The sequence below is a fragment of the Oncorhynchus masou genome, chromosome 27 (assembly GCF_036934945.1).
Source record: "Oncorhynchus masou masou isolate Uvic2021 chromosome 27, UVic_Omas_1.1, whole genome shotgun sequence".
NCBI classification, from domain to species: domain Eukaryota; kingdom Metazoa; phylum Chordata; class Actinopteri; order Salmoniformes; family Salmonidae; genus Oncorhynchus; species Oncorhynchus masou.
The window spans coordinates 14,884,617-14,910,435 of NC_088238.1; the positions used below are offsets into that span (position 1 = coordinate 14,884,617).

General features: G+C 44.7%; 4 protein-coding genes across 11 annotated transcripts; 1 reads left to right on the forward strand and 3 right to left on the reverse strand.

Moving 5' to 3' along the window:
- The first annotated feature begins 113 nt into the window (after positions 1-113).
- apex1 (APEX nuclease (multifunctional DNA repair enzyme) 1) lies at positions 114-3,337 on the forward strand. Its single transcript, XM_064939305.1, has 5 exons — positions 114-212; positions 618-755; positions 890-1,056; positions 1,708-1,900; positions 2,016-3,337. The coding sequence occupies exons 2-5, from the start codon at positions 692-694 to the stop codon at positions 2,528-2,530; spliced, it is 939 nt and encodes a 312-aa protein (XP_064795377.1). The 5' UTR covers positions 114-212; positions 618-691; the 3' UTR covers positions 2,531-3,337.
- A 1,360-nt stretch (positions 3,338-4,697) lies between these two features.
- On the reverse strand, positions 4,698-11,786 carry si:dkey-14k9.3 (C2H2-type zinc finger protein). Of its 3 annotated transcripts, XM_064939311.1 has the most exons (9): positions 11,511-11,786; positions 9,689-9,885; positions 8,696-8,794; positions 8,485-8,580; positions 8,245-8,355; positions 7,983-8,106; positions 6,778-7,882; positions 6,303-6,355; positions 4,698-6,155 (listed from the first exon to the last, which is right to left on the reverse strand). In XM_064939311.1, the coding sequence occupies exons 1-9, from the start codon at positions 11,542-11,544 to the stop codon at positions 4,906-4,908; spliced, it is 3,069 nt and encodes a 1,022-aa protein (XP_064795383.1). In that variant the 5' UTR covers positions 11,545-11,786; the 3' UTR covers positions 4,698-4,905. The 3 variants fall into 3 exon arrangements, with proteins under 3 accessions (XP_064795383.1, XP_064795384.1, XP_064795385.1); XM_064939312.1 differs by lacking the exon at positions 8,696-8,794; XM_064939313.1 differs by lacking the exons at positions 8,485-8,580; positions 8,696-8,794; positions 9,689-9,885.
- Positions 11,787-12,021: 235 nt separating this feature from the next.
- On the reverse strand, positions 12,022-20,170 carry LOC135515653 (zinc finger protein 540-like). 4 transcript variants are annotated; one of them, XM_064939318.1, is made up of 9 exons: positions 19,862-20,170; positions 18,711-18,913; positions 18,356-18,448; positions 17,218-17,313; positions 16,964-17,074; positions 16,676-16,793; positions 15,905-16,568; positions 15,715-15,803; positions 12,022-13,930 (listed from the first exon to the last, which is right to left on the reverse strand). In XM_064939318.1, exons 2-9 carry the CDS (start codon positions 18,846-18,848, stop codon positions 12,417-12,419), a joined length of 2,823 nt encoding a protein of 940 aa, XP_064795390.1. In that variant the 5' UTR covers positions 18,849-18,913; positions 19,862-20,170; the 3' UTR covers positions 12,022-12,416. The 4 variants fall into 4 exon arrangements, with proteins under 4 accessions (XP_064795390.1, XP_064795387.1, XP_064795386.1 ...); XM_064939315.1 differs by lacking the exon at positions 19,862-20,170 and adding an exon at positions 19,330-19,498 and having other exon boundaries at positions 15,736-15,803; XM_064939314.1 differs by lacking the exon at positions 19,862-20,170 and adding an exon at positions 19,330-19,498.
- A 2,231-nt stretch (positions 20,171-22,401) lies between these two features.
- Positions 22,402-25,376, reverse strand: LOC135515655 (uncharacterized). 3 transcript variants are annotated; one of them, XM_064939321.1, is made up of 7 exons: positions 25,339-25,376; positions 24,691-24,893; positions 24,331-24,426; positions 24,138-24,233; positions 23,784-23,894; positions 23,389-23,512; positions 22,402-23,206 (listed from the first exon to the last, which is right to left on the reverse strand). In XM_064939321.1, the coding sequence occupies exons 2-7, from the start codon at positions 24,826-24,828 to the stop codon at positions 22,728-22,730; spliced, it is 1,044 nt and encodes a 347-aa protein (XP_064795393.1). In that variant the 5' UTR covers positions 24,829-24,893; positions 25,339-25,376; the 3' UTR covers positions 22,402-22,727. The 3 variants fall into 3 exon arrangements, with proteins under 3 accessions (XP_064795393.1, XP_064795392.1, XP_064795391.1); XM_064939320.1 differs by having other exon boundaries at positions 24,691-24,830; positions 25,225-25,371; XM_064939319.1 differs by having other exon boundaries at positions 25,225-25,371.
- Between the last annotated feature and the right edge of the window lie 443 nt (positions 25,377-25,819).

Sequence of the window (25,819 nt, forward strand, 5' to 3'; positions counted from 1 at the left end):
TAATGTTTGACGTAAACAAATACATAACATGCACAAAAAGCTGATACCTGGTGCGTTCACGGATTCAGGGTAAAAATCACATCAGGCATAATATAGGGCAGCCTTCACCACATGCGTGTGTGTGACCATGTTCCTCAAACCTCACTGCTTTGTTTTGGAGGAGTGACTGTGCGACTGTGACACGGTTGAATCCTTTATTGTGAAAACGCAAAGTAAGAATACTTTGGGTTCTCTCTAGTTCAATTCTTAATTTGCAAAGAAGTAGTAGTAGCAGTAGTAGTAGCATTCATTTTCTGCCAGATTGCTCGTGCACATTTTGCCCATTTATTCAGACACGATCTTCATTCGACATGGATTGAGCCATAGGCCGCACATAAAGTTATGTATATGACCAAGCTAACTAGCTTATTATCAAAGATTCGCCTGTTTTTGAAGTAGTTACAGAATTGTTAAATGGATATGTGATACTGTAATGTAAACATCTTTATCACATATCTGGCGTACAAACTAGTAGCTATTGTGGCAGTAGCTGATGAGCTCAGCGTCGCTGTTGTATTTGCTAAAGTGGCTCCTATAAATTAAGCTAATGACTAGATCATCTGTTTTTCTTTTCCCAGCGGCGACGCGTGTGTACTCGTGTGTGCGTGTTGTGTGTCTTCGGGGCGTGTGTGGGATAAGAACGAGTGAAAGTATGTCGAAAAGAGCGAAGAAAAATGAGCAGGAGGCTGGAGATGGTGACCATGACAACGGCACAGGTGAGACAATTGATGTGTCCTGTTTTTTGCGATATGTATCTTACACGTACATTATGTCTGAAGCAGAACAGAAAACAAACAAATACTGTTACACCAGTCTCATTACCCCTCCTGTTTTCTCTGTCACCTTACAGCTCCCGCTGCCAAGAAAGGAAAGAAGGTCAAGGAACCAGAGGCCCCCATTCTGTACAGTGACCCTCCTGATAAGATGAACAGCAAAGATGGTCGTGCTGCTAACATGAAGATCACCTCCTGGAATGTGGATGGGCTCAGAGCTTGGGTCAAGAAGAAGGGCCTTGATGTGAGTTTGGGAACCACAGAGTCCAAAGCTGCAATACGACTTGGCATTGAGCTATAAATAAAATCAAATTGTATTTGTCACGTGCGCCGAATATCACAGGTATAGACCTTACAGTGAAATGTTTACTTACAAGCCCCTTACCAACAATGCAGTTTTAAAAATATGAATAAGAATAATAAATAAAACTAACAAGTAGTTAAAGAGCAGCAGTAAAACAGGCAGGGTAGCCTAGTGGTTAGAGCGTTGGACTAGTAACCGGAAGGTTGCGAGTTCAAACCCTCGAGCTGACAAGGTACAAATCTGTCGTTCTGCCCCTGAACAGGCAGTTAACCCACTGTTCCCAGGCCGTCATTGAAAATAAGAATGTGTTCTTAACTGACTTGCCTGGTTAAATAAAGGTTAAAAAAAAAATAGCGAGACTATATACAGGGGTACTGGTAGAGTCAATGTGCAGAGGCACTGTTTAGTTGAGCTATAGTCCACACACTATAGTTATGCAATGCATGAGATTTAAACATTGAGTGTCTATGAACTTCTGTTAAATACTATTGTCTGGTTCATTAATCTGCACAGTGGCTGCACCTTTTAAACACTGATAAATGGCAGTGCAATGTGAAGGAGCTGACTGGTTATTTTCCCTCTCTTGCCCAGTGGGTGCGTGACGAGGCCCCAGATGTGCTGTGCCTGCAGGAGACGAAGTGCGCTGAGAAGTCCCTTCCTGATGAAATCACCTCCATGCCTGAGTTCCCCCACAAGTACTGGGCTGGCTCCGATGAGAAGGAGGGCTATAGCGGGGTAGCTATGCTGTGCAAGACTGAGCCCCTCAAAGTTACCTATGGCATAGGTGAGTGAATGGCTGATTCTGGTTACTCGAGTTGGCTGTGAGTGTCTTATCTTTACCCATTGACTGTTCTCTCCAGGTGTCCTAGTTAACCTGCCTATCCCTAATCTGTCTGCAGGTAAAGAGGAGCATGATAAGGAGGGCCGTGTTATCACTGCTGAGTTCCCCACCTTCTTCCTGGTCACCGCCTACGTGCCCAACTCTGGCCGAGGCCTGGTGCGCCTGGACTATCGCAAGACCTGGGACGTGGAGTTCAAGGCCTACCTGAGCGACCTGGACAAGCGCAAGCCCCTGGTGCTGTGTGGCGATCTGAACGTGGCCCATGAGGAGATCGACCTGAAGAACTCCAAAGGCAATAAAAAAAACGCAGGCTTCACAGCAGAGGAGCGTGAGGGCTTCAATCAGCTGCTGGCTGCAGGCTTCACCGACAGCTTCCGCGAGCTGTACCCCGAGCAGGCCAACGCGTACACCTTCTGGACCTACATGATGAACTCTCGCTCTAAGAACGTAGGCTGGCGTCTGGACTACTTTGTGCTGTCCTCTGCTCTACTGCCAGGCCTTTGTGATAGCAAGATCCGCAACCAAGCTATGGGCAGTGACCACTGCCCCATCACTCTACACATGGTTGTGTAGATCAGTCTGGCCAAAGTGCTGGATCAATTGTTTCCCAGTTCAATAGTTTTGGCAGTGTGGCCATGCATTGTTTTCTCATGTTAAATGTGACCTAGGTGGCGGACCTCAGATGAAGTCATGGCATTCCCAACTACTGAAACTAATCTGTATGCCGGTGTGCACACTCAACATGAGTGAAACATCAGAACCTGGAAACACGTTTCTACTGAAACTGGGATTCTCAAATGAGTTTACTTGAACCTCAAATCTTAAATTGTATAAACTACCGTAGTCACAATTGTCCTGTCACCCATTTGAAGTGACTATTCAACACTGTGCTTCACACAATGCACTCCTAAGTGACATCTGGTAACAAACTGCATAATCCCTGCAAGTCCTCTGAGGCACTGTGTTCTTTAAACATGTGAAACTGATGTTGGTGCTAAATAACTGCTAGTCTGTCATTGAAACATTGCTCCTTTGAAGGGAATGTGAGTCCTATTTTGTTAATTAATATTATATATAATGGTAATGAAGTCATTACCATTGAGTGAATATTGATAAATTAAATCATGGTACAGATTAATTAGCATGCAAACATTCAGACCCAGATTGATGGCCAGTATTAAGATTGTCAAATGGTTCAACCTCTGCAGAGCTGATATGAGACCAATGTCAGTGGTATCTCACCCCTTACTGCCAATGTCCGGAGCAAAGTTTCTAAGACATGCCTGTTTTGTAAAAAAAAAAATAAAATCCCAAACCATAGCTTGAGTTTATAGATGGTAAATGTACCCATGCATCTAATAAAGTTTAGTTTTAAGTATGCTTGAGTTTCCTTTTTTTATTAGGTTAAGTTGAGGTTTTCATTACAAAAGACAGTAACAATTTTTGTATTGTTCATTGAAGTCTCTTCATTAAACTCATTTGAGCTACAACTATGAAAATACAATGTACTATACACATAAAATGCATTTTTGCAGACAGACACGAGGCACAATTCTTTTAGTACTTCTACATTGTGATAATCAACCAAAAACAACATTTTGTCCGGGATTAATTGCAGCCAGGTCTCTACAGATTAAATCCAGGCCAAAGTTCTGTCACGAGTGATTCAGCTCACAGAAGAGCTGTATGTGCCTTGATGAGTAACAATGACAGTAGTTCAGCTGAGGAAAGCCAGAAAGAATTCAAAAGCATTTCATGAATCTATAGATTAGGAATTATCACTAATATACTGAACAAAAATATAAGTGTGTAATCATGTGCTGAAATAAAAAAATCCCAGGTATGTTTCATACTCACAAAAAGCTTATTTCGCTCAATTTTCATGCACAAAAATGTTTGTCTGTGTTAGGGAGCATTTCTACCTTGCCAAAAGAATACATCCACCTGACAGGTGTGACATATCAAGAAGCTGATTAAACAGCATCATTTCAACTCTGGCCCTGGTCCTGGCATGGGCATGGTTGTAGGCCTGCTGTGCTTCCTGGGGGTCTGTGAAAGATCATTATTTAACTAGGCAAGTCAGTTAAGACCAAATTCTTATTTTACAATGATAGCCAAACTCTCCTAACCCAGAAGACACTGGCCCAATTGTCCGCCACCTTATGGGACTCCCGATCACGGCCGGTTATGATACAGCCTGGGATCGAATCAGGGTCTGTAGTGACGCCTCTAGCACTGAGATGCAATGCCTTAGACCACTGTGCCACTCGGGAGCCCAAGGATCTGATGGGAGATCACAGGTGCTGGGGACCATAAAAGGTCACTTTAAAATGTGCAGTTTTGTCACAACACAATGCCACAGATGAGGCGTCAAGTTTTGGGGGAACGTGCAATTGGTATGCTGACTGCAGGAATGCCCACCAGAGCTGTTGGCAGAGCTGTTGGCGGTCTCACAACCACAGACCACGCCAGCCCAGGACCTCCACATCCAGCTTCTTCACCTGCGGGATCATTTGAGACCAGCCACCCAGACAGCTAATGAAACAGGAGTATTTCTGTCTGTAATAAAGCCCTTTTGAGAGGATAAACTCATTCTGACTGGCTGGTCCTGGCTCCCCAGTGGGTGGTCCTAAGCCCTCCCAGGCCCACCCACAGCTGCACCGCTCCCCAGTGGGTGGTCCTAAGCCCTCCCAGGCCCACCCACAGCTGCACCGCTGCCCAGTCATGTGAAATCCATAGATTGGGGCCTAATGAATTTATTTCAATTGAATGATTTCCTTATATGAACTGTAACTCACTAAAATCTTTGAATTTGTTGCATATTGAATTTATATTATTATTCAGTATTTATATTTTAACACTCCTGGTTGTCTACAGTCGACAGCTAACTCACCATTACATTCTACCAAATCATTTGACTGAAATCTGGACAGACACACAATCATGCCTCAGTAAATCTTGGTGGCATGAGTCTGCTGGTGCATCTTGAGGTGATATGACTGTTTGAATCCTTTGCCACACTCTGAACACAGGTAGGGTTTCTCTCCTGTGTGGGTTCTCAGGTGTCTCTTTAGACGGTTGGCGCTGAGAAAGCTCTTGTCACAATGGGTGCAGGAGTAAGGCCGTACCCCTGTGTGGTAGCGCAGGTGAATGGTCAGGTAGCAGGACTGGGTGAACTGCTTCCCGCAGTGGGAGCACTGGAACGGCTTGTGGCCCGTGTGGAAACGCTCATGCTTTAGAAGCTCCGCATGGGAGAAAAACCCTTTGCCACAATCGGAGCACAGGAACGGTCTCTCCCCCGAGTGGGTTAGCTCGTGCCTGGTCAGTGTGGCCTTGTACACAAAGGTCTTGTCGCACTGCGAGCAGCTGAACACGTTCTCCCTGGTGTGGCAGCGTTCGTGTTTCTTCATGTTCCTCTCCCTCTTGAAGCTCTTCCCACAGAATGAGCACATGAAAGGCATTTCTTCGGAGTGGATCTTCATGTGACTTACCAGCCCTCCCTTGTAGAGGAAACCCTTTCCACACTGCTTGCACTGGTGTGGCCTCTCTTTCAGGTGGGTGCGCTGGTGTGCGGTCAGAGCAGCCTTGTAGGCAAAGTTCTTGCCACAGCTGCAGACATGCAACCTCTCCTCTTGGTGTGTGAGCAGGTGCCTGTTAAGGTACGTACTACTGCTGAATCCCAAGTCACACCTTGGGCATTTGTAAGAGAGCTCAGCCTCGGTGGCGTTCTCCGTGTGAGTCCGGAGGTGTCTGACCAGCGCAGACTTCCAGGAGAACCGCCGGTCGCATTCCGAACACCGATACACACCGTTCTCCATGTGGTTCTTCTTGTGCTCTGTGTACGCTGACAAGGACTTGAAGTTCTGCCCACAGATCAGACAGTCATGCTTGCGCCCATCCTTGTGCGTCTGTCCGTGCCTCTCCAGTGACTGCTTGAAGGAGAAGCGGCGTCCACACTGAGGGCACACGTATGGGCGCTCGCCGGTGTGGACGCGCCGATGGTATTTCAGTAAGGACTGAAACTTGTAGCTGCTGTTACAGTCTGGGCAATCATAGTGTCCAGCTTGGCCTGTTTGGTGCGGAGCAGACGGAGCGTCTTCCTGCGCTTCCCCCGAGTGGTTCGTCTCAATGTGCTGCTGGACGGACGCCTCGTCTGAGTTGACGAATGAGCCCTCGGGACAGGAGAATGGACACCACCCTGAAGGACCAACAAAGTAGAAGTGAAAACCTGATGGATTCAATAAGGGCAGGATACAAACAATTGTTTAAGCAATGTATGTAGGTAACCACTCAACAGACCAAACAATTACACACTTATGCAAAACTAATACGGTAACACATGCACCTGTATCTCCTTCCTTTGTTGAGACCACTGGGGAGCCATAGGAGTGTTCCTCACTGTTGAAGATAAACAGGTAGAGGGCAATTCCAAGGTAACAGAGTGACACAGACTCAGATTTTTCACTTTAAAATGTATGTCAAACAAACACCAATGATTGCAAAGTTAAACAAACCATACAACTATGCACAAGGACAACATTGAACAATTTCCACAGAGAATTTTACAAGGATACATTTACTTGAAAAACAGTAGTTTGGTAACAGAATGGCAGTTTGTGATGTCTGTTAATAGACTTTGTTTTTTGTTTGACATACAGTTTAAAGTAAAAACATTGGAGTCTCAGTGTCACTCTGTCACCGTGGAATTGCCCGCCTAGAGCATTAATGCCATGACAAGACAGTTGAGTTACATCTTATTTTTCACTTAAAATACCAAACTTGTTATTTAACCTTCAAATGTCTGCATCGATCTACTTTACCTCTTAAAATGCAATGGTGTGAAACCCTGGGGGCTCATCAAGCTTCCATCCGTCCTCCTCTTTGGGGTGGCAACCTTTCCCTTGAGCTTCTGCAGGTTCACCATCTGCACCTTCAAGGTCGGTTTTGTTTTCCTACCACTGGTACGGACCTTGACAAGTGTTACAACCTTGTCCAGAAGTCCAGGCACCAACACTGCAGGCTCAGATGAAGTGGACTGACCCGCTCCTTCCTGTGGATTGTGACAGGATTTCCCTCCATCCTCCAACACCGGGTCTGTTTCAGGGGGTTCAATAGCCACCTCTCCTACAATCTCTTTAATCCCTATATCCTCTTTCTCAGACTTCAGGCTTTTTGTAAGTTCCTGCATTTTGACCTCAGTGCCCTCTGTATGAGCCTTCAGGTGTCTCACCATGGCCGACGCCCAGTTGAACTTCCTGTGGCACTGTGAGCACTGGTAAGCACCTTGCTCCATATGGCTCTTCTTGTGCTCTGTGCGGGCTGACAAGGACTGAAAGGTCTCCCCACAGATTAAACAATCATAAACGCGCCCATCCTTATGTGTCTGTTTGTGCCTGTCCAGAGACTGCCTGAAGGAGAAACACCGTCCGCACAGATGACACACATACGGGCGCTCTCCTGTATGGATGACCTGATGGGCTATTAGTGCAGAGGCAAACTTGAAGCTCTTCTCACAGACTGAGCAGATGTGGGGCCCAGAGGATGTTTGGTGATGGGAGGATGCTGGCTCATTCTCGGCTTCTTCTAGATGCAAGTTGCTCTCCAAGTCCCCCTCTTCATGGTCCTCCATCACTTTCTCCTCTTCCTCCACTTCTTCAGCGGGCGTTTCTTTAGGCTCTTCTTCCTTGTCCTCCATGGTCTGTCCTTCATCATCGTTCCCATCCTCCACCTCCTCCTGACTCAAACCTAATTCAACATCTTCATAATCGGTCAGAGTTACAATTTCCACCTCAAAGTCATCCACAAACTCCTCCAAGGGTTCTGACTGGTTGTCACAGGTGGTCTGCTCAGTGCTGATCATGCTTCTACTGTGTGGCGGGATGGAGAGAGAGGACAGGATGCAGTCGCCCATGGCGCAGGGGGGTACTGTTCAAAGAGAGGATGCTACAATTAAAGTCAATCCATTTGGATGAATGCCATGTTCAGTTTTAAAACTGCACGGATACATTTGCTATGTGTCACCCACCATGTTGCTCCAAATGTCCAAGACGTTTATGGTGCTGGAGAAGACTCTTCAGATCTGCTGGATGAGATATAACATGGGCACAATCATCCAAGACTGAGGGGGCAGTACCGAGCCATGCCATTGTCTGGGGGATAGATCAAATAATAGATATTTATCTACTGAATATTCCACTTCACATGGTTCCTTGCACAGTTTAATTAATCTGGTACAGCAAAATGATTATTAAACAGTAGGTGTGAATAGAAGGTATTCTTTCCCTCACTTGTGCGAGGTCAGGGGTCGGTAACAGTTGAACCAATCTGGACAGGAACTCCCACAGTAGAGTTTGCAGCTCAATGTCATATTGTGGTCCATACTCCACTGGGAATATCTCCTGAGGGACACAGATGAGGAAGAAAACCCCTCCACATGATTTAATATACAGGTAAATGCAATGCAAAACACTTTACTTCATTGACCTGTAAATCCAATGCAAGAGGACATGTGTTCTGTGAAGTCTCACTGTGAAAAAATGCTCTCTCTCATCAGGGTCTTTAAGCAGGGTCTGGACCAGCTCCAGAAAATGAGTCTCTGACGACTCCACCTCTGTGTCACTTACCTGTAGGATACATCAAATAAGGACACGTTTGTCCAACATACAGTGTATCTTTCGCAGTGCATTTCACTCCAGTCTACTCCTCCAGGAAGAAGGTATTCATTGACGATCAACTTACATCATTACTGAAGTGGGTAAGTGGTTGAATCATGTACAGCTGGGTTAAGATGACCTGAGGTTCTACAGGATGCTCACTGCGACACAACTCCAGAATGTGCTGCAATAACACATACCCCATGCACCGTTATTCATTAGTTATATAGGTATAGTACGTCAGACTGTTACCATGGTCACCCCATGGCCTTTCAGTCTGAAAAAGTCTCCCTACAAAATGTGCAGTAGTCTCTACAAGCCAGAATGTTGAATTCAATTACACTTACACTCAATTTACCTGTTGTCTGTGCTGTTGTCCTTTTGGCAGTAGAAAATAAAAGATAATATTTCCACGGTTTGTATTTTCTATCTCCTGACGCATTGCAGATGATGCACAATATGCAAACAATAGCCGAACGTAACCAAACGTTGTCAACCGAAGCATGTCCCCTTCGCAATCAGCTGGAAGCGCATGTGATATACTACAAATGAAAAGTTGTCAACGTTTGGTCACGCTTGGCCATTGTTTAGATATTGTGCACGTGTTTACGTCCCATAATGCATCAGTATACAGAGCAGTGTACTGAAAGTCGGCTAATAACACTTCCCTGTGGATGTGTTGTCACCGATTACCTCCGACATAAGGATAAAAATCAGCAGACAACAGGTAAAGTTTGTCTAAATGAAGTTTATTCAACATTCCGACTTGTAAAAGGACTGTTTTGAAATGAGTGTGCCTACACGAAACTACATCTCCCACTCTCGGATTCTCAAAGGACTGTTTTGAAATGAGTGTGTCTACACAAAACTACATCTTCCACTCTTGGACTCTAAAAGGACTGTTTTGAAATGAGTGTGCCTACACGAAACTACATCTTCCACTCTCTGATTCTCAAAGGACTGTTTTGAAATGAGTGTGTCTACACGAAACTACATCTTCCACTCTCGGATTCTCAAAAGAATACATAAGGGCTCGATCTATGCCTCTACACTCACTCATTAGGGTTGTAACACTCACCCTTGCTCGCAATCCCAAAATAAGTTGGGCCCTGTGCCTATAGATCAGCAACTCAGGGACCGTCTCTGTCACCAGGGAGACAAACTCTGCCAGCATTGCATAATTCATGGCATCTCGCTGTTGCACCACCTGCCATATGGACGCGGACATAAGCTGAATGGGTGGAACCAAGAGGCAGAGGGAGAGGAGAGGGAGACCTAAAACAGCATGGGAAAATGAATAATAAGGGTGCAATCAGAACGTCAAAAGTATACACTGTATATACAAAAGTATGTGGACACCCCTTCAAATTAGTGGATTTGGGTATTTCAGCTAAACCAGTTGCTGACAGATGTATAAAACCTAGGACACAGCCATGCAATCTTCATAGACAAACTTTTTCAGTAGAATAGCCTTACTAAAGAGCTCAGTGACTATCAACGTGGTACCGTCATAGGATGGCAACATTCCAACAAGTCAGTTCGTCAAATTTCTGCCCTGCTAGAGCTGCCCCAGTCAACTGTAAGTGTTGTTATTGTGAAGTGGAAACTCTAGGAGCAACAACAGCTCAGCCACAAAGTGGTAGGCCACACAAGCTCACAGAACGAGATCACCAAGTGCTGAAGCGCATAGCTCGTACAATTTGTCGGTCCTCGGTTGCAACACTCACTATAGAGTTCCAAACTGCCTCTGGAAGCAATGTCAGCATAAGAGCTGTTTGTCGGGAGCTTCGTGAAATGGGTTTCCATGGCCGAGCAGCCACACACAAGCCTAAGGTCACCATGTGCAATGCCAAGCTTCAGCTGGAGTGGTGTAACGCTTGCCGCCATTGGACTCTGGAGCGTTCTCTGGAATGATGAATCACGCTTCACCATCTGGCAGTCCGATGGGCAAATCTGGGTTTGGCGTATGCCAGGAGAACGCTACCTGTCCGAATGCATAGTGCCAACTATAAAGTTTGGTGGTGGAGGAATAATGATCTGGGGTTGTTTTTCATGGTTCAAGCTAGGCCCCTTAATTCCAGTGAAGGACATCTTAACACTACAGCATACAATGACATTCTAGACGATTCTGTCCTTTCAACTTTGTGGCAAAAGTTTGGGGAAGGACCTTTCCTGTTTCAGCATGACAATGCCCCCGTGCACATAGCGCGATCCATAGAGAAATGGTTTGTCCAGATCGGTCTGTAAAGAACTTGACTAGCCTGCACTGAGCCCTGACCTCAACGAACACCTCTGGGACGAATTGGAACGCCGACTGTGAGCCAGGCCTAATCGCCCAACATCAGTGCCCAACCTCACTAATGCTCGTGGCCGAATGGAAGCCAGTCCCCGCAGCAATTTTCAGGATGTCTAGTGGAGGCTGTTATAGCAGCAAAAAAGGGGGACCAACCCCATATTAATATCCATGACTTTTCAATGTTCGACGAGTATGTTTGATGAGATGTTCGAGGAGCAGGTGTCCACAAACTTTGTCATGTGTTGTACCTTCATTGGCTTGGAAAGAGTATTTCAAAAGAACATTGTAAACAATTTTAAAATCAATCTGCAACATAGCTAGTGCATTATCTGAAATGGTTAAATAACGTTTCACAACAGTCTTGTGTAATTGAATGTAGCTTATGCATCTTAATTATGGGTACTGGGGCATATTCAGTGGAGCAAATGTTCATAATTGTTGTAGAAATACGTGAGTACTGCTTGTGTCCTGTGGACTTCATTTTTGACTGCAAACAGGCAGTGAACATGGTGTCTTGCTGAACATACCCCAAAATAACTGAAGTAGCAAATAGTATATGCAGCTGCTGGCATATTTGCATGGTCATTTATTAGATACAACCTACCTGCATTGTCCGCTGCCGAAAATTCCGAGTCCATTTTGTCGCGTGGGCCAACTGCTGACTGTTACAAAAGTTAGATGGAGGATCCCGTTAGACGACGGGATTTAATGCATCGGTTCCTTCCCGAACGCTACAGATTGTAGCAAATAATGTTGTGAACACTACGTTTGCTTTGTCTACGAATGTTTTACTAATAGTAAACCAGTTAATAACATGCTTGTAGCCACGAACGACAAGCAATCCGGAAGTGATCCTGGAATTACTGCGCGTCACAAAGGACCTGTCATCGGAAATGCATCGGATAGTTCATCTAGGAATTATTTAACCGGCATCCAACAGATCTTCTGCACAAAGCTACCCAAAGCCTATTGTTTTCACTACATGGGCCTAACCTGTTCCCCCCGCCCAATTGATTTCATTTTAATTACTGGTATGTGTGTCAGAAAGACAGAGGGCTACAATGTGGAACAAAATACATGTATTGTGCTGGGAACAGTAAAGACAAGGAGACAAGTTGGCTTCCACCTAAGGCTGGTTCATTACCGTAACAGAACATTTTACTCATCTTTGACATTCTTCAAAAGTTATTGACAAACATTTTATTTTACCAGCTCTTCTAATAGACCAGCTACTGATTGACTAATTGGATGATCATAGCACTGATTTAGTTTTACAATAAAATAAAGTCCAGGACATGATTGAGTTGCAACTCCATTTGATCAGACAAAATAATAATTGACAGCTATATTTCAATGGCCACGAGCCAGACTGACAAGATAACTTATTTTAGAGATCTAATGGTGTTGAAAGACCTTCCTTGACAGAGACATTGTAGAATATAATAGCTGTGAAGGTAAATTTACTTTAATTGTGTCTGCCATTTTTGCCAATTGAGCTGCTGCCCTTACTTCACGCTTGGTTGGAATTTTCTCCAAAGTCTGAGCTCTGGACTGCCTCTGACCCCGAGTGGTTCTCCATGTGTTTCTTCAGTTTGGACGAGGTGGGAAAGTTTTTCATACACTGGTTACAGACAAATGTCTGCACCCCTGTATGAAAGCGTTTGTGTCGTGCCAAGTCTGACGAACTCCTAAACTTCAGCTGACAATCAGGGCAGGGGTAAGGGCGTTCCCCGGTGTGAATGCGGATGTGTAGTTGTACCTCTGCGGGGGTGAGAAATGTCTTCCCACAGTGGACGCAGGGGAATGGTCTTTCCCCTGTGTGTATGAGATGGTGCCTGGTCAGAGCGTATGGTTTGGTGAATCCTTTCCCACAGTAAGAGCAAGGGTAAGGGCGCACGCCGGTGTGGGAGATGATATGTTCTTGTTGGGATTTTTTGCTCTTAAACCTCTTGTCACACTGATTGCAAGCGTACGGTCTCTCATCAGTGTGGGAGCGGTGGTGCTTGGACAGCTCCCCCTGGGACAGAAAGCTCTTCCCACACTGAGAGCAGAGGAAGGGTCTCTCCCCGGTGTGCATTCTCTCATGTCTGCTCAGGATGGATATCAATGTGAACCTCTTGGGACAGTAGGAGCACTGGAAAGGCCTCTCGCCCGTGTGAACTATTTGGTGTTTCTTGAGCAGGAAGAGGAAGGAAAAGCATCTCCCACACTGGTTGCACTGGTGCGGTCGCTCGCCGCTGTGGGAGAACATGTGCCTCTTCACATCAGCTTTGCGTGTATAGCTCTTGTCGCAGTGCGGGCACTTGAACTGCCGCTTGACCAGGTGGGTCTGCCGGTGTTGGGAGCGAGCCAGCAGGGAGTGGAAGCTTTCGCCACACTGCTGGCAGATGTACTGGAGGCTGGTCCCGTGGCTCTTCCTGTGCTCCAGCAACTCAGAGGAGGAGGGGAAGCTCTTGCCACAGATGGAGCAGAGGTGGGGCAGGTCGCTCTCGCCCAGGTGGGAATTTCTGTGGTGGGCTGTCAGAGAGCGGAGGTTGGCAAAGGAGCTCCCGCACTGCTGGCAGGGGAAAGAGATGGATGTCCCACCATGTTTCTTCTCATGCTTGGTCAGGTCCCACGAATGCTGGAAGGTCCTGTCGCATTGAGAGCAGTGGAAAGGTCTCTCACCCGTGTGGGTGAGCTGGTGTCTCCTCACATCGGAGGAGCGAGTGAAGAGCCTACCGCACGTGGCGCATGTGTGGGACTTATGGTAGCCTTTTGCTTTCGTGGGAATCCCAGCATTACCGGTTTGATTCTCAGAGTTTTCGGTTAAAGTTTTTGAAGAAAGGAGAGGTTTGATTGATGTGAATATCTGGCCAGTGTTGTCAGGACATGGTGAAACCGCTGCTCTGTTTTTCCCAGACACATTGGGCTTGTTGTACTCCTCTGTGTGAATGCTTTGCATGTGGAGGTGAAGGCTCTTTTCCTCCAGACTGTGGTAGGCACACTTCGGGCAGGTAAAGGGGGTCACCTTGTCAGATCCACCTGGGAGACAGAAGTCAGACAAGGCATGTTTTATTTGCATGGCTTGGGAATTAAATAAAGGGCATGCTCATTGAAAAATATCTTGAGACCACACAATGAAAGACATACATCTTCCAAACATTCATATTTTTTCCAAATTTTGGTCCCTCAGTTGTTGCTACTGTAAATATGTACAGTTGAAGTCAGAAGTTTACATACACCTTAGCCAAATACATTAAAACTCAGGTTTCACAATTCCTGACATTTAATCCGAGTAAAAATTCCCTGTCTTAGGTCAGTTAGGATCACCACTTCATTTTAAGAATGTGAAATGTCAGAATAATAGTAGAGAATGACAGTCCCAGTGGGTCAGAAGTTTACATAAGGCATTGCCTTTAAAATTGTTTAAGTTGGATCAAACATTTTGGGTAGCCAGCCTTCCACAATAAGTTGGGTGAATTTTGGACCATTCCTCCTGACAGAGCTGGTGTAACTGAGTCAGGTTTGTAGGCATCCTTGCTCGCACAAGCCTTTTCAGTTCTGCCCACACATTTTCTATAGGATTGAGGTCAGGGCTTTGTGATGGCCACTCCAATACCTTGATTTGTTGTCCTTAAGCCATTTTGCCACAACTTTGGAAGTATGCTTGGGGTCATTGTCCATTTGGAAGACCCATTTGCGACCAAGCTTTAAATTCCTGACTGATGTCTTGAGATGTTGCTTCAATATAACCACACAATTGTCCTACTTCATGATGCCATCTATTTTGTCAAGTGTACCAGTTCCTCCTGCAGCAAAGCACCCCCACAACATGATGCTGCCACCCCTGTGTTTCACGGTTGGGATGGTGTTCTTCAGCTTGCAGCCTCTCCCTTTTTCCTCCAAACATAACGATGGTCATTATGGCCAAACAGTTCTATTTTTTGTGTCATCAGATCAGAGGACATTTCTCCAAAAAGTACGATCTTTGTCCCCATGTGTAGTTTCAAACCGTAGTCTGGCTTTTTTTATGGAGGTTTTGGAGCAGTGGCTTCTTCCTTGCTGAGCGGCCTTTCAGGTTATATCGTTATAGGACTTGTTTTACTGTGGATATAGATACTTTTGTACCCGTTTCCTCCAGCATCTTCACAAGGTCCTTTGCTGTTGTTCTGGGATTGATTTGCACTTCTCACACCAAAGTAAATTCATCTCAAGGAGACAGAACGCGTCTCCTTCCTGAGCGGTATGACGGCTGCGTGGTCTCATGGTGTTTATACTTGCGTACTATTTGTACAGACGAACGTGGTACCTTCAGGCATTTGGAAATTTCTCCCAAGGATGAACCAGACTTGTGGAGATCTAGAATTTTTGGCTGGGCTGATTTCTTTGGATTTTCCCATGATGTCAAGTAAAGAGACACTGCGTTTGAAGGTAGGCCTTGAAATACATCCACAGGTACACCTCCAATTGACTCAAATTATGTCAATTAGCCTATCAGAAGCTTCAAAAGCTGTGATATCATTTTCTGGAATTTTCCAAGCTGTTTAAAGGCACAGTCAATTTAGTGTATGTAAACTTCTGACCCACTGGAATTGTGATACACTGAATTAGAAGTGAAATAATCTGTCTGTAAACAATTGTTGGAAAAATTACTTGTGTCATGCACATAGTAGATGTCCTAACCGACTTGCCAAAACTATAGTTTGCTAACAGGACATTTGTGGAGTGGTTGAAAAAAGAGTTTTAAATGACTCCAACCTAAGTGTGTGTAAACTTCTGACTTCACTGTATATAACCATTTCCCTGATGACTGTCAGAATAGTCACCATCAGAATAGTTGGAGAGACCATTATTACCGGCTTCTCTTCCCCTGGGTGAGATGACATAAACCATGCTTGAGGCCTCACCGTTGTTCCTGTGATTAAAAACAAAAACAAAAATATTACTAATTTCATGACAAAATGTCAGATTCCTTTTTAAATGACAGTACTCCTATTCTCTAATCATCACTCATACTTGTTCTCAGTGTTCTTTTTCCTCCTCCAAGTTCTTGGCGTCTTCGACTGCAGCCGTGTAGACCGCCTCACATTTGACGTCGCAGGTTGTTGGGTTTGAAAGTGGACCACATGGGACGTGTCCTTCCCTTCCTGGTTCCCACATACAATCACAGTCTCTGATTGGCCGTCCTGATCTGCCACCACCTCATCTTGGACATCTTTTTTGACTGCTACAGTCTCTGTCCCAGTTCCAATGTCTTCACTGATATTAACGGCTTCATCTGCTTGCTCCACCGGAACACTCACTGTGTCCATCTCTTCCTCGGCTGCACTCATCTCCTCCCCCACGTAGCCATATTCTTCAACGACTGTCATCTCCAGATTCATATCCTCAGCTTTAAGCTCAACCACCTCCTCCAACAGTGGAGAGGCGTTTGACGGTACGTATTCCTCGTTCATCGTCTCTACAATCTCTTCTTCCACCTCTGTTCCAACCTCCACTTCAGTGTAAACTGTTACTACTACCGCATCAGTGTCCTCTAAAGACATGGGGCCCAGCACGTCTGCAGAGTTATGTGACGACTCTGACCGGATGACAAAAGTGGTCGGCTCAGTGGTGACCACCATTTTTGGGGTGGACAGAGAGGAGAGGATGCTGTCGCCCATGGAGGAGGAGAGAGCAGCTGAACGAGAGAAGACAAGAACTGTGTCGTAAAAAGACCTGAGTTTTAAACAGTACTGTGCTACAAAACGTTGCATCATGATTTGGTAATCATTACAGGAGACTTACAAGGTTCTTTTAAATGTCCAAAACTGTTATGGTGCTGGAGAATGAGGTTCAGATTCTCTGGGGTAGATTGCATACACTCCTCCAGGACTGAAGGGGCAGAGCTGAGCCATGTCGCGGTCTGAAAGGGAATGCATTTTAGAAATGCATTTTATATTCAATCACCGTAGCCTAAAGAATTGTGTTTGTCTTCCCAAAATGTACTATTCCTAACCTGTGCTAGATTTCTGCTACATCCAATATCAGAAAGGCTAAATTGCCAGAAGCTATGCATGCCACAATGCTCAATACCTGCTTGAGGTCTGGTACTGGAAACAGTTGTTCCAGTCTGGAGAGGAACTCCCATGTTAACGTCTGCACCGCTGTGTCATAATGTCGGCCATATTGCTCCGGGAACACCTCCTGTTGGGGGAACATTATTTAAATGGAGGCAAGGCGATGGATTGTAACTTTTCCCGGGCGTGACACTCCCATTGTTTCCAGTAAAACCTTGGTGTAAGCAGCGCGGTCCTGCAAGAGGCTCACAGCACCGAGTGTAAAATTACCTGAAAGAAGCACTCCCTCTCGATTGGGTCCTTCAGCAGTGATTGGACAAGCACCACAAAATTTGATTCAGATGCTTCCACCTCTGCGTCTCTGTACTGCAAGACAGTAAACAGATACAATCATCTCATCACATCACATAGTGGCTGTGTGCACTCAAATCCACTTGGAAAACAACCAAGTTCTGTTCTAAGAGGCAGCGCCTCTTCAACCTCAGGAGGCTGAAGAAATTCGGCTTGTCACCAAAAGCACTCACAAACTTCTACAGATGCACAATCGAGAGCATCCTGGCGGGCTGTATCACCGCCTGGTACGGCAACTGCTCCGCCCACAACCGTAAGGCTCTCCAGAGGGTAGTGAGGTCTGCACAACGCATCACCGGGGGCAAACTACCTGCCCTCCAGGACACCTACACCACCCGATGTTACAGGAAGGCCATAAAGATCATCAAGGACAACAACCACCCGAGCCACTGCCTGTTCACCCCGCTATCATCCAGAAGGCGAGGTCAGTACAGGTGCATCAAAGCTGGGACCGAGAGACTGAAAAACTGCTTCTATCTCAAGGCCATCAGACTGTTAAACAGCAACCACTAACATTGAGTGGCTGCTGCCAACACACTGACTCAACTCCAGCCACTTTAATAATGGGAATTGATGGGAAATTATGTAAAATATATCACTAGCCACTTTAAACAATGCTACCTAATATAATGTTTACATACCCTACATTATTCATCTCATATGTATACGTATATACTGTACTCTATATCATCTACTGCATCTTTATGTAATACATGTACCACTAGCCACTTTAACTATGCCACTTTGTTTACATACTCATCTCATATGTATATACTGTACTCGATACCATCTACTGCATCTTGCCTATGCCGCTCTGTACCATCACTCATTCATATATCTTTATGTACATATTCTTTATCCCCTTACACTTGTGTGTATAAGACAGTAGTTTTGGAATTGTTAGTTAGATTACTTGTTGGTTATTACTGCATTGTCGGAACTAGAAGCACAAGCATTTCGCTACACTCGCATTAACATCTGCTAACCATGTGTATGTGACAAATAAAATTTGATTTGATTTTGATTTGATTGGATAAAAGAACTATAGCCCACTTACTCCTGTGCATCCTGGAGTAACAGTGGGCATGCTGTCCAGGTAAGGTTGGATGGTTTGAGGGTCGGCAGGGCCTCGGCACAGCTCCAGAACCAACTGAATCACACAGTAGAAACAAGTATTAACTGTGGTACAAACCTGTAGCTGGAGAAACCATGTCATTGTCATATCTCAATCAACTCAGGTGGGGAGTACCCATTCATAGGATTGCAGACAGTTACATAATGTATAGAACAGACCCAATTCTCTACTCATCATCATAGGAAATTCTCTCTCTTCTGTTCAATATATTTCATTTGCGCTTTTCAGGGCTCTCCAGCCAACTGAATAACCCTATGCCCCCTGACTCGTCTCTCACCCGTGCTCTCAGACCTAGAATGAGCTGAGCTCTATGTCTGTGGCTCAGCAGCTCTGGAATGGCCTCTGTCACCAGTGTCACAAACTCCTCCAACTTCTCATAGTGCCTCACATCTCTTTGATGAGCCACCTGCCACATGGCAGCAGACAGGAGCCGCAAGGGTGGAACCAGGAGGTGCAGAGAAGAAAGACTGAGAACTGGATCTGAAATGGAGGTGTACAAATTGACAAACATTCAATCAGAAGTCAGAACACTGTTCAAAATATATACAGTAGTAATATATCATTATGTCTGTCAGCTAATGATGCGGACAATAATTTCTCATCTCGTCGTTACAGGATGGGGCTCCATAGAATAGAAGCATCAGACATTAGCCTTTGTCAGGATTAATTTGCATTAAGCAATAACTTTACCATTCAAATTGTCTTTACTTTAATTTGATAGCTAGTTAGATAGGATTACAAGCACACTTGGCTTAATAATGCAGTCATAACAACCGATTTTAGCCGGGGATCAACTGATAGCTAACTATGCCACTTTTTACATGGGGCTTTTGATATTAGTTCTGCAGATATTAGCTAGAATGGTAACGTTATCTAGAAGTTATTTAATTACACACCATTGACGTCTTTAGATAGTCCACATGCATCCATGGCTATAAATATACGTATGTAAAAGCGCAGAATAATTTGAGAACAAAATTATTTGACTGCTCCCCAACGAGCGAAGTAACATCGATCTACTTCCAAAACTTCCGGTACCCAAGACTGGACTCAATTTTCGTTCCGCCTGTACCTTTTCCAAAATAGAAGTCATAGAAAAGAATAAGCTCTCCAAGCTGCCGGCCTACATTACTACTAACATGGCTCTGTTAGATTTTAGTTGATTTCCTTTTGAAAAATATTGTAGCCTACTGCAAGACAAAAAAAAGCAACGTTACTTTTATTACCTTTATTACCTAATGAATACTCCGTTAAAGATACAGAAGTTTTGCCTCTGGGGGTGCTGATGAGCCAAAATGTGTCCATTAGAAAAGGAGATACTGTATCGTCTATTGACCCGAGATAGCCATAAAGACAACACTCGAGCCTACATTTGAGAATACATATTTTCCCTAATTTTTGAACATAAGAGTAGAGGCCTGCACTCGCCTCTCAACAACCAGCCTGTGTACCGGTAGCAACTGTCCTCTTCATTCTGCAAAGGAAGGTGTGCAATACTTCTCTCTTTTAATGTCAAAACAAAGTGAGTAATCTAAATAAAAGAATATGCCCTTTGATGTATGATTCCTGGCAGCAAAATACACATCTCAAATATACAATCAAGTTCCAAGCTGTGACAGAATTAACAATTCACAGTATGAGGCTCAACTCTTGTTGTTACAGGCCTCTAATACAAATGGCCTGTCTTACTTTACATTCCAAAAAACAACATATGAATAGCAATGACACACCAATATCCTCAACAAACAGCCTCAACTGCTGCATGAGTTCGCTCGTGTGTACGCAGAAGATGCAATCTGTTGTAAGCCTTCCCACATTCAGTACACACGTATGGCTTCTCTCCCGTGTGGCTGAGCATGTGTCTCTTCAGTGGAGTGGTGCTGTTATAGCGATTTCCACACACGCTGCAGGAGTAGGGCTTCTCTCCTGTGTGTATACGCTTATGTACTGTAAGATAGCAGGACTGGGTAAAACTTTTCCCACACTGCTCACATTTGAATGGTCGTTCTCCAGTGTGGTAACGTTGATGTTTCACCACTTCGGAGTAAGTTAAGAAACTTTTACCGCACTGAGAGCACATATGTGGCCTCTCCCCCGTATGCATGCGATTATGCCTGGTCAGATCAGTCGACTTGGAAAATCTCTTCCCACACTGTGAGCAGGGGAAAGGACGCTCCCCTGTATGAGTCTGCAAGTGTTTCTTTAAAAACCGATTGGCCTTGAAAGTCTTTCCACACTCCAGACAAGGGAAGGGTCTCTCCTCTGAGTGACACTGAAGGTGTTTTGACAATTCACCAGAGGACAGAAATCTTTTTCCACAGTCAGGGCAAAGAAATGGTCTGTCTCCTGTGTGAATTCTCTCATGTCTAGTCAAGATCTGTAGTTGTGTGAATCTCTTTGGACAATGAGAGCACTGGTAAGGCCGCTCACCTGTATGAGTTCTCTGGTGTTTGATCAAGTTCGATAGCCTTGAGAAATGTTTAGGACAATGGGAACACAGAAATGAACCCTCTTCCTTATGAGCATTCAAATAGTGTTGCCTAAGACAAACTAGTTGCGTAAAGTTAATTTTGCATATTGAACACTGAAATGGTCGCGCGCCATTGTGCATTTGCATGTGTTTTGTGAGGGCATCAGAGTTTTGACATTTCTTCAAACACTGGTTGCACTGCAGCGGGTCACCACCGGAGTGAATCAGCTGGTGTCGCTTCATTTGGGATATCTGACTGAAAGACATGTCACATTCTGGACATTTGTGTTCACCCTCTTCGCTGGGACACTGCTCACTCTCAAGGCCTGCTGGGAGGTTTAACTTGATCCCAAAGTCATCAGAGACTGGCGACTCTGCTAAATGAGCCACACTGCAGTGTGTCTTCAGATCTTCCTCCCGATTGAAGCCCTCTCCACACGCGCAGCACTGGAACGGCCTTGACCCGAGGCCCTTTCGCTGGTGTCTTTTCAAGTCAAAGGAGTACTGGAAAGTCTTCCTACATTGGGTGCACCTGTAAGGCCGCTCCCCAGTGTGGGATCTTTGGTGTCTCCTCATATCTGTCGCTCGAGAGAAGGTCTTTCCACACACAGAGCATGTTTTGGAGTGTGATGTATGCCTGCCAGACTTCCCCAGTGTGTGTGGAATGTCTGAGAGACATGGGTTCAGAGGGGTGCTGCTGGAAGACCCTGGAGGGGTTTCTGTCTCATTTTCTCCAGCAGCAAGCATCCTTCTGTACTCCTCTGGGTGAAGCGCTTTAAGGTGTTGCCGGAGGTTCACCTCGTCGGCATGGTTAAAAGAGCACTGAGAGCAGGCGAAGACAAGAGAGGGAGCCTCCACCGTCCCACCTGCAAGGGAACAGAGAAAGGAGCATACTGTATATTTAGAAAGTTATCAAAAATTATAATCCAACTTATTCTAAACCAGGCATCTGGATCATATTCAACATTGCCAAATCTGTTAATTTAAATGATGAAACATTCAGAGAATTCTAACGATATCCAAGTGTACCTATAGTACCATAGAAACCTTGTGTTGATATAACATTGCAAACCTTTATTTCCATTCATTGTGGAGCTGTCAGAAGTGGCGCTGAGGTCTTCAGAGTCTTCCCTAAAGATAGCGATAAAGCACAATTGATGTCCAATGACACTGCACTTGATTGATTTTATTTGACAGTTTAACAAAGCCATAGAAAGTACAAACACTTTTAAAACGTGACAGGGATAACACAATGAAGTCAATGACGCATTTCCATTGTGATCCTTTTAAAGTAAATGGTGAAATTGCTTTAAAACCTTAAGTCCCCTCCCACCCCTTATTCTTACCTTGGGTCTGGAGACAGGTATAAAGGGACACCCCAGGTCCCATTAGCCTCCTCCAATGCCTTGAGCTGCCCTCCATTGGGAACTCTTGATTCCACGGTCTTCATCTGGAGTCTTGAGTTTCTTCTCAATGGTTGAGAGGGGGAGGACATTTGGAGAGGCAGGACACTGATGTCCAGTCTCTGGAACCCTAATGTGGGTTTTTGGTGCAGACAGGATGGGACCAGTTCTGGCTGGTTCATTACTTCTTGTGGCGTACATTGGGAACTTCCTTGATCCGTGACAGTTTGGGGGACATAACCAGCTTCATTTCTCTCCTGCTCATCCTTCTCAAGCCCCTCCTCTGTGAAATCCTTTTCTTCATGTAGGTTCTCATTGTGGTTGGACGGTCTGTCAATTGTATTCTCTGCACATATAGGCCCAACTAACTCCGGATGTTCAACATGCTCCACCTCCTCATAAATAATTTCCACCTCTCTATTCATTGACTCCAGATCCACACACACATCCCCCACCTCTGCGCAAAAACGGCTTCCTCTATGTTCATGGCACTGGTTTTCTCTGAAACAAGCTCATCGTCTCCGTTCAGATGCCCCACTTCCTCACAAATAACCTCCACTTCTCCCTCTTGACGTTCTTCCTCGCTTGCATTGGCTACCATCTCCCGCTCTTCCCCATTCAATTCAGCCTGACTGTCTCTTTGGTTCTGTGACTCAGTCTTCTCTATACTAAACTCCCTTTCCTCTCTGGTGTATGTACAGGTCCCCAGCTCCACTTCTGCATACTCAGTCACTACTACAGACTCTGTTTCCATCTCTTCACCATATAAGGCTGGGTCCATACAACCATCCATCAACTCTGATTGGATCTCTGTTTCTGTCTTTCTAGTGGCCGCCACCACTACCGGAGTGAGAGACAGAGAGGAGAAGATGCAGTCGCCAGCAGAGGAGGAAGAAGTTGCTGATTGAGAGGTGAAAGGAGACAATTAACAGTGAGATGTTATTTATTTTAATAAACTGCTGGGATATGAATAAAGGGGGAATGTTACAATCCTAAAAGCATTTCCTTGAAATCATTCAAATGTAACAATTTGCATACCTCCTTTACTAATTCTGGATTTTTGTTTTTTTTAAGTGGTTTACCATTGGTGTCCAAATATCCTAGTTCTCTATGATGTTGCAGTAGAGTCTTCAACTGCAGAGGCTGAGATAGACAGTTGACACACTCTTCCAAGACAGAGGGTCCAGCATTGAGCCAAGACACTGTCTACGAGATGGGGAGCACACATTAATATAATATGCAATCAATCAAAATCGGTCCAGTTGTTCTTAAATAAAATATTCTAAATGCCCATTATCTTAAATAAAATGCTCCAAGATGTCTCATCATGTCTAAAACATATACTGAGTAACCAATGCAATGTTTTGTGAAGAGGTGGAGCACTGCAAAGATTCAAATAAGACAACTTTATTCACAAGCTCATGCTTGATAACGGAGGTCTGAGGAGTGGTCTATTGACGAGGTTCTGCCTGAGTACCTGTTTGAGGTCTGGTACTGGAAGGAGCTGCTCCAGCCTGGAGAGAAACTCCCACATTAATCCTTGCAGGGCAGAGTCATACTTGGGTCCATAGTCTACAGGAAACACTTCCTAATGGGAGAGATGAAAAAGACAGGGGGGTCAATTATTTGGCTGGCTACTTTTCACATAGAATTTTTCTTTCAAAGATTAAATGTAGCCTAAGACCATGAAGCGGTAGGTTTATTATCACAAAAAAACATAAAACATTGAAAATGTAGCCTAGATACTACTGGTTTCATCTGTTTTGTTATACCAATGTTGACGGACCATACAAATGTTCAAACTTTGGTGTTTAAAAAAAAACATACTGACCTGGAAGAAATGTTCCCTCTCAACTGGGTCTTGGATAAGAGTTTGTACCAGTGCAAGGAAATTTGATTTAGAGGCTTCCGCTTCTGCACAACAAAACTGGGGAAATAACCTCTTGAATAAATGTACTGTAATTCTGACAAGATCGAGTGAGAGAACATCATTACAGAGGTTTGAGGAATATCTTAAGACTCACGTCTGGATCCTCCGGATGTGATCTTGCAGCGTGGATCCTGTCCAGATGGCCCTGAAGTCCTGCTGTCTGCTCTGTGCGGCACAACTCCAAAACCAACTGGGGGGAAAAAACAGATTAATCCTACAAGAACACTGTTGGGTGAACTAACCTTTCTCTTCAAATATTCCATTACCTGTTGTTTCATGAATAAAATAAATTCCTTGCAACTCATTACTAAATGAACCATGTTCTTTTCAAGTCACAGGACAAATCCGGATATATAGATTTTGTGGTTTTCATTCCTGGTCCTTTTGGACAGTGAAAAATGTGTGCGTGTGGGCGCTACGACAGAGTCAAATAATCATCACCTTGCTCTCTCACCTTTGCTCGTAAGCCCAACATGAGCTGGGTTCTCTGTCTGAAACTGAGCAGCTCTGGAACCGTCTCTGTAACAAATGTCACAAACTCTTCCAGCTTCCCGTAGCCCATTATATCCCCTCGTTGGGCCACTTGCCACATCGCTGCAGAAAACAGCCGCAGCGGTGGGATGAACAGGCGCAGGGCAGGTAGAGGAAAAGATAACCCTATGAATGAACATATCGCAGGCAGTAAGCAGCTGCAACCGACTGGGCTAAACAAGAGCACACATTGCTAGGCTATGACTAGAAGAGGAAAACATTGATACTACTTGCTATAGCTAACTACGCATTGTATTTTAAATAGATTATGTCTGAATGCAGATCGCATAAAAGCGATCACAAATGGAAATATGCATTGATTCCATACAGTTACACCATAAGTAGCTAGCTACAGGGCTACAATTGGAAAGTTGGCTTGCTAGCTGGAACCCCTGCCTGCTCTGCTTCTGTCTGGTGGAAGCTTCCAATCAGTTCCCTGCGACAACTATAAACTTACCCGTATTCACCACCGGCTCCGTTAAATTCCTATAATCCATTATTATCAGTCACAGAGACGTCCTAAACTAAACCCAAGCAATCATTGATTCATTTGGCTGAAAAATCTGTTTACCTGGAAGTTATTATGATTTTTTTTCATTTTGCAGGAAGTCGCTTAAAAAAACATTAGTTCCGGTTTATATTCGCCTTCAGAATAAAAGTTACGATCATGGGAAACGCTATATCACAGATTGAACAATGAGACAGGTACTGGATGTATAAATATGAAGCATCCGCTTGGCCTTTCCACTCGGAAGCCCACTGACGAGCAATGGGAGAAGATGGAACGAGATGGATTTTGGCCTACATTCTGAACATTTTCTCATTTATGAAACATTTGATCTCAATACCGTTTTCTGTTCCCAAAACTAAAATATGTTATGAATAGAGTGGTCTAAGTTTTGTCAAAGTTTTTTTAAGTGCGTTATTTAGGAGTGAAAAGTCGAATTGAGTTATTGCACTCGTGCATTTCAGAGTGGGCATTCCCTAACGGATATATGCAGATGTTTGCTAGAACGGGCCAATAGGATCTCGCTCTCTCGTGCTTGGCTCTG